The 14472-nt window shown below is 46.8% G+C and overlaps 2 protein-coding genes across 2 annotated transcripts; both read right to left on the reverse strand.

Annotated features, from left to right (window-relative positions):
- Positions 1-53: 53 nt before the first annotated feature.
- LOC127316074 (uncharacterized) lies at positions 54-9398 on the reverse strand. Its single transcript, XM_051346495.2, has 8 exons — positions 9345-9398; positions 8083-8579; positions 7919-7991; positions 1898-1978; positions 1745-1808; positions 1326-1413; positions 1051-1135; positions 54-961 (listed from the first exon to the last, which is right to left on the reverse strand). The coding sequence occupies exons 1-8, from the start codon at positions 9396-9398 to the stop codon at positions 878-880; spliced, it is 1026 nt and encodes a 341-aa protein (XP_051202455.1). The 3' UTR covers positions 54-877.
- Positions 9399-10498: 1100 nt separating this feature from the next.
- LOC127317627 (mitogen-activated protein kinase 4) lies at positions 10499-13683 on the reverse strand. The gene is made up of 3 exons (XM_051348198.2): positions 13295-13683; positions 12407-12832; positions 10499-11672 (listed from the first exon to the last, which is right to left on the reverse strand). The coding sequence occupies exons 1-3, from the start codon at positions 13553-13555 to the stop codon at positions 10986-10988; spliced, it is 1374 nt and encodes a 457-aa protein (XP_051204158.1). The 5' UTR covers positions 13556-13683; the 3' UTR covers positions 10499-10985.
- Positions 13684-14472: the final 789 nt, after the last annotated feature.

The following is a 14472-nucleotide window of genomic DNA, read 5'->3' on the forward strand; positions in this document are numbered from 1 at the left end:
GCTGATGAACAAAATTTAGAACTATACATAAACAGAAAAGCTTTTCCCACTTGGCAACTGCATTATACTGTAAAGTTGCAAGTATACTCTTTATGCTGGAGTGAATAGATTCTTGTTCTAAGCGAAGCTTTGGATGAAAGAAACACACGAGTTATTGAATTGAATCATCCAAAGTTTCTACTATTCCAAAAACAGGCATAGGTAACCCCACAGGATGCTAGGTGCCCTTTCGACCAAGCACAATATCAGCTTGCCATGTGTTCTCATGGAGGTCACTCCCCGCAAGGCGAGTATCTCTCTTTTCTGTACTGCCATCTTCCCTTTCCCCTCCTAGAGCTCAAGTGGAGGCGCACAGAGCATTGCAAATCAAGGTCAATATGATGAAATACTCGACAACAATATACTCCTTCCGACCTATAATTTGAACTAAAACCGACACTTATTATGGATCAAAGGGACTAGTATATTTCTTATTATTGTTCCAAAAAGCTAATTGCACCAACTATGCATTTCACATTCCATACTTCTAATGCATTATAGGGAACTGTTAATAATCACTCGAGTATTTCTTACTTCAGGATTATAAGATAAACCTATTTTAGTAGTATAAGATAAGAGGAAGATGGTGGATATCTATTCGGTACATCTCTAAGTGCTCAGCAGGGGGATTTGACTACTCTACAATATTTACAAACATGAGCAGGAAGTTGCTCCAGTCAAGTCCCAGACCTGTGCTGTTTCATGTCCACGAATCCATAAGCAAACCAGTTTCCTCCAGACCTTTTACTTTGAAGCTTTAGGTCAAATTCTAACAAGCCTATATACTTGCAAAACTGTACAAGCCATCATTGTCAACGCCTCAGAAATTTGTGAACAGTCACAGATTCCAGATTCCAGGTTTCTCAGTACGGCAGACTGTGAGCATCTCATCGTACATAGAAGCATTTACGAAGCCCCACAACTGCATGGGAAACGTGATTAGTCTCAATTTCCATCACGATAGAATAGAGATGCTGAGAATTAACTAAATGAACATCACAGACCATTTACCTCTACATGTTTGACTTCAAATTCCTGGGAAACTGATAGGCATGGGTTGTTAAACGTTTCAGAGGTGGAACTTGAACCATTCAGACTGGAAAGATCAACAAACAGCAAAAGTGAACATGTAAGTTGCATCAAGGTGTTAAGCTGGAAAATATTTGGAAAGGAAGGTGTAAAGACACGTGCTCATGTGGAAGTTGGCATACCAACATAAACATGTCAAATAACAGAAATTATGTGTGGCAAAAGGTGGGAGAGAAGGACAGAGATTAGTAGATTACAGGTCTTCATCGAGATAAAGCGCGAAGTGACCACCACCACCGATTGCCAAATACTCAGGGGAGCAAAACGTGAAATAGTTATTAGCACCTGCAATTGGAAATTTAACATTAACCCAAAGGAAGGAAGCAAAGTAGTAGCACAACAACTGATATTCACTTCTAGAAATACCAGTGGTCCCAACAATAAGATAATGAAGTCTATAGAAATATCAATTACAACATGATCTATGGCAACTTAGGAGAAGCTATTGATCAGATCAATCTTATGTCAAGATAAATCTGATGGTTTGCAGTACGAAGGAGTCACCCTAGTGCTAACTGTTAATAGCAAAGATGTAAACTAACACAGAAGAACGGATATTTCCAGTTTTACATGTTCTTATGCACTGGGAAATCTTGTCAAAGTTATACAAAATTACCTGTTGAACGATATATAACAGGATGGCCAGCTACATTGGTGAACACGAAGCAGTTTTTGGTCCCCTGAAAGACAGTGTAAACAAAGATCACTGTAATCCTGTAAGATAAAATACATCCAAGAAACACCATCAGAATATGCGTGGAAGTAAAACCTGATACTTCCTTTGCATGATAGGTCGCAAAGGGGCCTCTACCAAACCACCAAAAACTGCTCCCTTCTTATCCCCAATTATCTGTGACAGCACAAATTAAGAAGTTGACATGAGGAACTAAATTGTACAAAAACCAAGAGAAACATTAGTCCTAACTAAGACATAAACGGTACCTTTAATATGTATACAGCGGCTTCTATAGCTAAAAAAAACTCAGAAGTTCAGTGTCTAAGGACCAAATCAAATGACACAGAATAAAGAAATCAGATCTCGAACAAATAAAATGCTTTGTGGAAGGCAAAGTGTCACGGGTTGGGGGAGGATTGGATCGTAGGTTGTAGTTGTGATCGGTGGGTGGCTTAGGGCGATAATCCCGTCGGCCTATGGTTGGAGAAGGAGGTGAGGATAGGCGCCTAGGCGCAGGAGCAAGAGGTGAGAGATTGGATTAATTCTGCTTGTTCCTTAAAACGCATAGGGATGGCTTTATATAATAGCCAATTACAGAATTTGCATCTAACTCTAACTCTAGTTTAGGTAATTGGCAGGGTAACCTTCTTCGGGACTAAACCTTTCCAATTATACCCAAACTCTACTAACTTTAACTAGGAGGACTCTAAGGGGCCGCAGGGCCCTTGCCCTTGTGACGGCTGTAGGCTTGGCCCCACATGACATCTCCCCCTCCATTCTGAAACAGCTTGTCCTCAAGCTGGAAGTCTGAATAGCGCTCCCTAAATGCGGTGACATCCTCCCAAGACGCTGCAGACGCAGGCTGGCCTTCCCATTGAATGAGCACCTGCTGGACTCCACGAGCAATCCGCTCACGCAATGCTTGTACTGGAGTCGGATGAACGCGTCCCTGAAATAGCGGAGGAAGCTGTGGAGGACCTGTCGGAGGCGGACCATGGTACTTCTTGAGGACCCCAACATGAAACACGTTATGAATGCGGGCACGAGGCGGTAACTCCAGACGGTATGCCACCGAATCAATCTGAGCGAGGATCTTGAAAGGCCCAAAATACTTGGGTGCCAATTTGCCTTTTGCTCCCGCTCCCAAGAACGCCGCTGGCCGGTGCTGCAGACGAAGCCAAACCCACTCGCCCACATCAAAGGAAATAGCCCTATGCTTGACATCATAAAAGTGTTTGTACTGCTGAGCTGCTTGAAGGAGACGGTCACGGACATCTAGCAAGAACTGGTCGCGGTCCAGAATTTGTCGCTCCACCGCCTGATTACGAATCTCGCCTGGAGTATAATCACGAAGAGACGGAGGGTCACGGCCATACACAATCCTAAAAGGTGTGTCCTTCAGCGCCGAGTGATAGGAAGTGTTGTAGCAGTACTCAGCCCATGGTAACCATTGAAGCCACTGGCGAGGCCTATCCCCAGTAATGCATCTAAGGTACATAGTGATGACCTTATTCACTGCCTGGCCGTCCGACTGTGGATGGAATGCGGAACTCATGTGTAAGCGTGTACCCGCAGCCACAAATAAAGCTTTCCAAAATCCCGAAGTGAATACCACATCTCTATCCGAAACAATGGATGTAGGAAAACCGTGAAGACGAACAATATGGGAGAAAAACTCCTTAGCAACCGTCTCAGCAGTATATGGATGTGCCAAAGGAATAAAATGGGCATACTTGGAGAAACGATCCACCAGTGTAAGGATGACACTCTTACCGCCCACCTTAGGTAATGCCTCAATAAAATCCATGGAGATGTCTTCCCAGACACGAGATGGTACTGTCAATGGCTGTAAGAGTCCAGCGGGATGAAGCTGCTCTGTCTTATTGCGTTGACAAACTGTACAAGCACGAATATACTGCTGCAGGGCGGACCGTGCTTGTGGCAAATGAAAATCCCGGCGTAGGCGATGCAAAGACTTCTGGATACCTTCATGACCATCATCGTGAGCTGCCGCCAAGACCTCCCCGACAAGCGGCGACGAGGGAGGTACATAGGCCCGTTGCTGGAACGTAACAATGCCGTCGACCAATGCCCAAGGCTGTCCCAACTCGCCTGACTCAAGCTGTTCCCGAAAGGCGACCAATGCCGGGTCTGTGTGCGCGGCCTGACGGAGAGCCTCAAATAAATCAAAAGAAGTCCCTGTGATAGCGCATGTATGGCCGGTAGCAACCTCACGGCGAGAAAGAGCGTCGGCGACAATGTTCTGTCGTCCTGGTTTATACTCTACTGTAAAGTCAAAGCCCAAAAGCTTGCCAACCCAATGATGCTGCAGAATTGTGGCCAGGCGCTGGTGCAGCAAAAATTTGAGGCTGTAATGATCAGTTTTGACAATGAAAGCACGACCCCAGAGATAAGGGCGCCAATGACGCACGGCTTGAACAAGCCCTATGAGTTCCCTCTCATATGCAGCTAGAGAAACATGTCGTGGAGCGATGGGTTTGCTGAAGTAGGCAATTGGCCCTTCTCCCTGATGCATCACGGCACCAAAACCAGATCCAGAGGCATCACATTCCACAATGAACGGAGCTGTAAAATCAGGCAACCGAAGAACCGGTGCAGTAGTGAGTGCAACCTTAAGGGCCTCAAATGCGGTCGCCGCCTGGTCAGTCCAGAGAAATCCATCCTTCTTCAGTAGTGCGGTGAGGGGCGCCGCAATGGTGCCGAACCCCTTAATGAACTTGCGGTAGTATCCCGCCAAACCCAAGAATCCCCTCACAGCTCGAACTGTACGGGGTGCCGGCCAGTCGACCACGGCGAGGACCTTATCGCTGTCCATGGCCACTCCTTTCGCAGAGATGACGTGTCCTAGATAGGCCATAGATTCCTCCCCAAAAGAGCACTTGGGGCGCTTGAGATACAACTGATGTGTGCGCATAGCCTCCAAGACGAGCTTGACATGGCGAAGGTGGTCCAACCACGAGGAGCTGTATATCAAAATGTCGTCAAAGAAAACCAGAACAAATCGACGAAGGAAAGGTCCAAGTACATCGTTCATCAGTGCTTGGAAGGTCGCGGGCGCATTGGTTAACCCAAATGCCATCACCACAAACTCGAAAAGGCCCTCATGAGTGCGGAACGCCGTTTTGTGGATGTCTTCCGGGGCCATTCGAACTTGATGGTAGCCTGACGAGCTGTGGCGGATAAGGCCCCGAGCAAGCATCTCTGCACATTGACGTTCTAGTTCATCCTTCTGAATAGCCGGGTAGCGGTAGGGCCGGATGGCGACGGGCTGCGTCCCAGGAATAAGGTGAATATGATGGTCATGAGCGCGTGGCGGCGGTAGACCCTGGGGCTCGGCGAAGACGTCCGAGAACGCGACCAGGAGGCTGTCGAGAAGAGCTCTGCCCTCGCAGACATGTAGGTGTGCAGGCCGGCCTGAAGAACCAAGACCTGTCCACTCCACCCGATGGTCCGTGTGCCAAAACGACATCCACTGAGTGGTGAAATCCCACACAATGGGTCCGAGCGTCTTGAGAAAACATGTACCAAGCACAACGTCAAACCCGCCCAATGGAATGGCGTGCAAGTCGACCAAAAAATTCTCCGTGTCAATTGTGATCGCTGCCTGCTTGAGTAGTCCACGGCAAGTAACCCGGTCCCCATTAGCAACTGTGACTCCAAGGCGGCGATCAGAGGAGAAGGGCAACCCCACAACAGTGGCCAACTCCTCGTGAATGAAGTTATGCGTACTACCAGAATCCAGCAGGGCAACCAGGTCACGATCCCCGATACGTATAGCAACCTGCATGGTATCGCTGGTGGGAATTCCAGTGACAGCGAGAAGTGAAATTTTGGCCTCCTCATGTGCGTCTGCTAAGGGCTCCTCCTCGTCGTCAGCGGACTGTATGTAGAACAGCCGTTTGCAGCGATGTCCCCGCAAAAACTTCTCGTCACAATTGAAACACAGGCCCTTGGCACGGCGGTCGTCCATCTCAGCAGGGGTGAGCTTTTTGAAAACGAGTGCTGGTGCTGACCCGGCTGATTCTTGGGCTGCTGGAGTGGGGCTGGCTGCGGTCCTGGACGGGCGGATTGGCCGAGTCGCAGTTGTGGCGGCTCCAGTAACAATGTTCAGGTGCTCGAAGGATATGGCCAAGTCCATCGCGGCGTCGAGCGTAGCAGGTTTCAGCATCTCCACCTGCGTCTTCATGGGCTCCCCCAAATTATTGGTGAATATATCCCGCTCCTCGGCGTCAGCGATTGGCTGGATCCGTGAGAGATTTTCGAGGAATCGCTTGGAGTAATCCGCGACAGTGCCAGTACGGCGTGTCGAGATCAGCTCACCGAAGGGGTTGGCGCGCGTCGGTGGTCCGAAGTGGTTGGAGATTAGGGTCTGAAACTCGCCCCAAGACGGTCGCTGACCCAGTTTTGCCTCGAGGTGGCCGTACCATAAGGCGGCGACGTCGGTGAGGTGGTACGAAGCCAACCAGGTCTTATCGGATTCCTGCGTTCGCTGACCGAGGAAGAAGAGGTTGCAGCGCGTCAACCATGGTCGTGGGTCGCTTGCCCCATCAAAGAGGAGAAAGTCGATTTTGTAGAGGCGGGGGGCGCGATCAGATGCGTCCGCCATGGCCGGCGGTACACCAACCCTGGCCGTAGACGTTGGCGCCTGCATGAGCCCTAGGCCGCCAAGTTGGGGCGCGCCCTTCCCTTCAAGGCGAAGGAGAGCGAGATTGTGGGCACGTTGCTGCTGAACTGTATCCGCGATATCGCCCTGAAACTTTTGGAGTGTCTCGGCGATGGACTTGAGGGTGGTGCGGTCCTCCGCACGTTCAGCCCTTGCTTGGTGATTTTCATCGGCGAGGCTGGTGAGGGTGGCGAGCACAGATTGGTTATCCTCCTGCTGTTTGGCGATGATCTCGGCTAGGGTTTGCGGAGGTGGCGGCGGAGGCTCCATGGCAGCCGCCGGGATCGAAGATGAATCTGATACCAAGTTGTCACGGGTTGGGGGAGGATTGGATCGTAGGTTGTAGTTGTGATCGGTGGGTGGCTTAGGGCGATAATCCCGTCGGCCTATGGTTGGAGAAGGAGGTGAGGATAGGCGCCTAGGCGCAGGAGCAAGAGGTGAGAGATTGGATTAATTCTGCTTGTTCCTTAAAACGCATAGGGATGGCTTTATATAATAGCCAATTACAGAATTTGCATCTAACTCTAACTCTAGTTTAGGTAATTGGCAGGGTAACCTTCTTCGGGACTAAACCTTTCCAATTATACCCAAACTCTACTAACTTTAACTAGGAGGACTCTAAGGGACCGCAGGGCCCTTGCCCTTGCGACGGCTGTAGGCTTGGCCCCACATGACACAAAGTTTTCAGTAATCTATACAGCAACCTTATTTAATAACCTCCATGCTGCTCACAAATAAACAGAAACTAGATGAAGAGCTAGCAAGTGCCCCTAAGCGCCCATGACTACATAATGTTTTCATGTTCCAAGCTTCCAAACTACCTGCCCCTTTACTCCAGGAATTTTGTAATACACACCAATGTAATATCACCAAATTCATATGCTGGAAGGTGCTGGATGCAACTGAAGCAAGTTTGGTGCTTGGAGCATCGCACCAAAGACATGTTGCAGGGAAAATGTCATGTGCACCAACAAGATTAAGTGGTTAGCCCATCCTAAAAAGTCTACTTCCTCCTATCCAAATTACGTGTCACAGATTCAATTAACCTAGACAGATTTTATGAAACATTTTGCCTAGATCTATGACAAGTAATTTGGATCAGAGCGAGTAATAGAATTGCTCAGATATGTGATATTAAATGGGTGAATGAGATTGTTATAAAAACATGCTACATGCTAGAGATGCATGCGGGATCCCACCAAAATCTCACTTAATAGTTCATTTTGTGATTTCTACCACAAAATTTAAACTAGAATTGATAAAATGAACTACAAGTGGGACTTTAGTGGGATCACAGTTGACATCTTACTACATGCAGTATGGTGCTACTTACAAGAATGTATCAGTTCATACCATATTCAGCTGATATTGTATTGCACGTAAAGATGTGAACGGTGAAAGTTATACAGAAGCAACAGTATGTAGCATACCAGAAGTGAATCACCAGCGCAAAGCATACTCCTTCTGTACAGGGTAGATAGAGAAATCCCATGCCTCCAGGTACTGCACAATTACGAACATAGACATCAAACAATTGACAGCTAGAGTAACCAAAACAAGAATAACCAGGACATATTCAGATTCGGGAGATAACCTGTAAACCAACATCCAGTTCTTTCCTTGAACAAGAAGAGGAAGAGATGGATAAAGATCATTCCGCATCGTTTCTGACAAAAGCATGGACGGTTCAGACATAGCTGGCAGCTTATGGTTTGAAGCAGACTCCTTTGACCTCTTGAGATCCAATTCGGACGAAACTGACCATGTCTGACTTGCTATTTCACTATCAATGACGTGGGTGGGCTTTTGTCTGAAGCGACCAATTCTTCCTGCCTTGTTGATAATCTTTCCGATGGAATGCTTGCCTCTACTAAGCAACCCCTTCCTTTCCTTGTTTCCCCTACCAACAGGTGTTAAAGTTGGGTATTCCATGTCCAGATTCTGCTCAGGTATGGTCTCCGTCGAATCAATGCTAGAGCTTGATGCGGACATAAATGACAGCAGAAACGCTTTGAACGAAGATGTGTCAGGGCCATTAGGAATTTCACCGTCTTCATCATCATGTACGTTTTGCTGCCCTTCAGTGGCCTCCTACAAGGTAGAGAGGAGATTTAAGATTTTAGCCCAAGCATGGTCAATAAAATGATAGACAGTGTGTGCCATTCTAGCTGCCAATTGCTCCTAAACAAGTTATCCAAATTGCCAGTTTCTTTGAGTTTCTTTTCTTCCACAAAACTACCATACACTGATATGGTTATTAGAGGTGTGAGTGTGCGCAAGGGTGAGATCCTGGTTCGGAGGAGGCGCTCACGCAGGAGGTGAGAGCATACAATCTCCAACTCACAAAATGAAGGTTGGGGCATTTTAAATAAACTTTTACATTGGAAACTTTTGCCTTAAATTGGGTACTAAACTAAACATCACAGCACCTTAAACTGGGTAAGTTTGTTCTCCGGATTCTCCAGTGTCCAAATACTTGGGGGAATTGCCGGTGCCGGTGCCGGTGCCGGAGCGGAAGCGTGGATTTGGGAGCGAGCAGGACGCGCGAGGTAGGCGCTCCGGCTGGTTTGGCCGCCTGCGGCGGTCGCCACGGCGACGCGGCAGGGAGGGCGCTGACTGGTGGGGCCGGGCAGTGGAAGCAAAGGCTCGCCCAGGGACAGGGGCAAGCCCACGACGAAACGTGTTGCTGTTCTGCCACTCCGGTGGATGGAGCAGAACAAGGTCTCGTCACGTCACGCAGATGGAGCAGCGCCGCCAGCAAAAACTGGAACACTGTATTCTCATTCTCATCGCCGCGTGCTGGACGAGCGCACGCGGCTCGAATGTGCGGCCCGCTTTCTCGAGGAGAAGAAATACGCTGACCGCTAGACGGGCCTTCATCAACGCGTAGATGGCCGGTCTGACGACCATCGCCGAGGACAACCCCCGTTGGGATGCCATGTGGTCCTTGAACTCATATGCACTATTTTGTAATATGAACCATCTTTATTTTCTGTTCTATCTAAACTAGTGTTTATCCTATTTTCTAGATCTTGTTTTGTGCCATTTCTTTGCAAAATCGTTTTTGTGGCGCTGCATTTTAACGCGCCTGCTAGGGAAGGTTTTTTTTTTCTAGGTTAGCGCGCCGCCGTTTAACGCTTCCGGTAGAGGAAAAGCGAGCAACACACGCTATATGCAGATGAAGCGCGCTGCAAAGTTGATGCACGCCGAGATATAGAGCCTCGTTTGGAGTTGCTCTAAGGGCATAAGGTTGCTTTGCTTTCTTCCCTCTGCCACTATCTTAGTTGCTGCAGTACTGCTTGTCCTAGTTGCTACAAAATAGTTCGTTCTGAATTTTGATACAATGCATGGTGGGACAATATAGCACGAGTGACAACACAAGTAAAATAAATACTGCCCACAGTCATCTATCGTATGCCAGAACATCAAGAAAAGCTTGCCTGGTTGAATTTATGCAAGTTGTAAATGCTTTTCCTTAAGTACTGTTTGTTGATCTAGAATGGAAGACACCACTTAGATGCTTTTACAGATAGTGCAGTAAACAAAACTGAAAGTACTAGCATGTAGAAGAAGTTTAAGGTGTAAGGTAGTAAGGGGGTTCACTAAATTCTGTCATGTTGGTGACTGAAAATAGGTAAGAAGAACTACAGAAAGAGGCCAATCAACTAGGTGAAAAATATGCTGTCGCACTAGTAATATTTAACTGTCACTGTCATCAGCTTCCCTGAAGCATTGCTAGTGTTTTTTCTTTCCGCAGCGTCTGCATGTCCTTGCATTAGAGCAGGTAAAAGTTTACCCCGGCCCCTTTTCCTCGAAGACATTGACTGGTAAACATGTTTTTAAAGATGTAGCAACTAGCAACCTAACATAAAGCATGACAAATATCTAATTTGCAACCACCAATTACTCCGCTTGCAATATTGCTTTAATCTGTGCAATATATTATTAAGAGCGTGCAATATATTATTAAGAGCGTAGCAGATTCGTCAATACTTTATATCATATCAAAGGGTAAGTAAGGAGAAAACAATTAAGAGAGGGCAGATATGCTTACAAGAGAAAAAGGTCATATGCATATACATCAAGTCTAATCATAGGTATGAACTACTACATTACACCTAACTTGCGTGTCTGGTAGAACCGAGAATGAAAAATAGACAGATCATGACAAAGCCCATCAGATAAATAGCTTTCAACTGTAAGTAGTCACTAAGAATTCAGTCAGTCCAATGACAAAAAACTATACATAACCACGAAATCCTTTTCTGTTGCTCTGGCACTTGGCAACTACATTATACTTTTGAAGTTGCAAGTATACTCTTTGTGTTGGAATAAATATATTTTTCTTCTAACTTCCGTTTCCATGTTTGTAGTCCCAATGTCATAGCATCTTTAACTGTCAAGCACATAAGCTTACACGTATGATCGTATGGAGAGTGTACATTTGCATAAATACTGTGCATGCAAGGTTACAACCCATGGAGCATCTCCTGATTGTCACATTCTCCCCGATTTTGACGTCCTCGGGCGGTTCTGGAGCATCTCCTGCCACAACATTTCTCGTATCATCTCTACGCTGAGGTTTTCATCTATACCGAGATCGATGGGCACCTCAGCAGGAGGGTTTGCGCTTGGATCATACAACGCAGACATGTAGGGGTGCTCTAGAGCCTCAGTGACACCAATCCTTTTTGAAGGATCGAAGACAAGCATCTTCTGCAGTAAATCAATGGCAAGGGGATGTGCTTGCGGGTACATACCGGCGAGGGGAATGCCAGGAGTGTATGGAATGGATTGAATGTACTCACGGGTGTTTGTGTTGTCAATGAACTCAAGGTCAGCATCACCCACGCTGCCAAGAACATTGACTATGTGCTTAAGCTGATCTAGGCTCCCCGTTCCTCGAAAGATCGGCTTCCGGCCAAGTAGCTCAGCAAATATGCAGCCAACAGACCAGACATCTATGGAGGTACCATAGCTGTCCAAGCCGAGCAGCAGCTCAGGAGCTCTATATGGGCGAGTAACAACATATTCAGTCATAAGTTGACCTTCAGTGTTATTTATGCGAGCCAGACCAAAGTCACAGATCTTCAGATCACTGTTTGCGTTAACCAGAAGGTTCTCTGGTTTCAGGTCTCTATGGAGTATCCCTGCTGAATGAATGCACTTCAGCCCTTGGAGCAGCTGCAGTCAACAAAAGGTGGCATCTTAGATTATTAATCGGTCGACAAGTATGAGTGAAGCTGTAAAACAATCAACACAAAATACGAAAACACTACAGTAAAAAAAAAATTGTAAGTCAAGCAGGTAAATACTGTTCCTTTACAAGTAATTCGCAGGATTAAGTTATATATTAGTATATGTTAATGCAACTACCCTGTGTAAATCTGATGTGTATTAATCTTCTTCTAAGAATTAAAATTCTAAGCACAAACACTATTTGGTGTGGCTATAAAAGCCTCCTACGTACTAGACACACCGAAGTTAGCCGGTGCTTCTTCCAGGAATAATCAGATCATTCTTTTGGCAACTTAACTGGTTGGAAGTCACCCTAACAACGTGATAGACCATGAACTAATGCAGATTGGTATAGGACTACAAAAACATCACTCTATCACCACACAAGAACCTTTTCTGAAGCAATCCAAGATTTAAAAAAATCGACTAAAACAACAACACTTAGGCATGAGGCATGGAATGTAAGCCCAGTTAGGTATTAGGCATAGCTTAGTTGAAGGCTGCGAATTTATGAGACCTACTTTGATTTGTATCGGAAGGAAAAAATCACTGCTACGCCTATCAAGCCATAACCATGACTTCCAGTCAGGCCTGAGTTGCGAATAAACAAACTTATGGGCAGAATGATGAACAGAGCAATTGGACAGGCGGTAAGAATGAAAAACAGAGCAGACAGTTACCTGAAAAAGGAAATATAGGCAATGATCGTTGGAAAGCGGCTGAGACGAATTGATAATCTGATGCAGGTCGGTGTCCATGAGTTCAGAGACCAGATACACATCCTTGAAGCTCTTCCTGTTTATGGGCATCATTATATCCTTCAAACAAATAACGTTCTTGTGCCTGAAGTGCCGAAGGAGCTTCAGCTCGCGCAGCATCCTCAGCGCCTCCTTGCGATTGCTGAAGACATTGTTTATCTTTTTGATCGCGACCTTCTCGTTGGTCTCCTGGTCTACTGACGAGCAAACTACCCCGTAGGCCCCTCTCCCGATAGGCTTGATGGGCAGGTACTTGGTGTCGATCTCGAACATGGTCTGCCACATGGTGTAGTAGTGCTTCCCTTTGTTTCGCATGCCGTACGGAGGATTCACCCTCATTGCCATTTTCTATTGAGAAAAAAAGAAGGAAACATATGAGCAACATTATGCGAGGTAAAATAATCAAAGCCTAACAAATATTTGCTCGCATGTATGAGTGACGTTCTTAAGTTCCCCAGCTCCATATTATTACTCTGTTATTCTCAGTTCCCACTCTCTAGAAGCGCAACACGAACACAAGAAGTGCTCAATATGTGCTTGAAGTTGCTATTTCCAAGTCACATGACAAATAAGTATATCTCTCTAAGGCAACCAATTTCTTGAGGAGTTGTAAAAAAAGTGGTATTCCTCAACTTTTAATTGGATAACGAACCACACTCAGTGTGTTGAGAAATGGTATGAACAAGTAAGAATTTGTAAGTCAGACTGAGAAAACAGACGGCGATGAGCATCCTAGCGGCGGTGGAGCCCGGAAGCAACCCAATTTCCCACCTGAAAGAAGAGAAAAAAAAATGGAAGAGAGAAGCTCACCTCAGACGCAGCTGATCTGAAGATACGAGCAGGTCCGGCTCGTCCGACCAGTGTGAGAGTGAATTGGAGGACTGGAAACACGGCGAAGCCTATGGAAAGACCTGTCGAGCCGCCGCTATATATAACCGCGCCACCCCATCTTCCTCCTTCCCTTCCCGGTAAGCCGCCCGCCAGCTTTCCGGCCTCCCCCGCCCGGGAACGGCAACGCCTCGCATGTCCACCGTCGCGACGGCGCGTGTCGATGGATGGATCTTGCGCCATGTCGTGGCGTCGCGCGGCCCAAGGTGCGCTGGTTTCGGGGATCGCGTGGCAGGTAAATGTATCTATCGTCTTCCCCGGATGAGGCTAGTGGTTTCGGACTTTCGGTGCCGTGTATTTTCTGTCTTGCGAATCAGGCAGTATATAGGGAGGACGTGACGAGCGATGCGTGAGGGCAGCGTTATTCAGCCCATCTGCATGAAATTGTGTGCAGGAGCTAGCTGGCAGGAAACAAACGATTGCAACCTGCCTGTTTGGTTCCAAGATTTGCATAGAATTAAATTCTATAGAAAATTATGCTACGATGGTTATTTGATTTGTAGGATTGATTCGCATAATAAGGGCATTTCAGAGGGCCGACGCAAAGTCGCAAACTGACCCGGCTGTCCGTCAGGACAGAAATGCGACCCAAATTAGCTCCATGAGTGCGTTTGCGTGGATGCGGTGCGGTCAGCTTATGTGTCCAACTGGCTCAGTAATGCTACACTTACGTAAAAAACCTACGGGGGAGAGGCTACGGGCTGACTTGTCATCTGACCTGGCAGAAAAATCACTCCCGTAAAATTAGAAGGAAACTGCCACGAAAAGAAAGGAAGCAGCAATTACGGAAGGAAAAAAACAGAAAATTATTTGAGCATTGCTTCCTATCGTTCCAGCAATCTGCTCCAGATCGATCGACCACGACGCCGTAGAGAAAGGCTTACGCCGCCAAGAGTACGTCGTCTCCGGCGCCGCTGCCAAGGACATTGCTGCAGTGCCGCTCGCGCCTCTGCCAAGAAGAACATCGCCGCTCGCTCATCCAATCTGTACGACTCATATTGTTTCTTGTAAATCTCCTGAGTGATCTTGTTAGTTCTCCATGATTAGAATTGACAGATGAACGTGAACCTAGTAGCTTCGTTCTAATAATTACCATGTAA

Source organism: Lolium perenne, chromosome 7 (assembly GCF_019359855.2).
Source record: "Lolium perenne isolate Kyuss_39 chromosome 7, Kyuss_2.0, whole genome shotgun sequence".
NCBI classification, from domain to species: domain Eukaryota; kingdom Viridiplantae; phylum Streptophyta; class Magnoliopsida; order Poales; family Poaceae; genus Lolium; species Lolium perenne.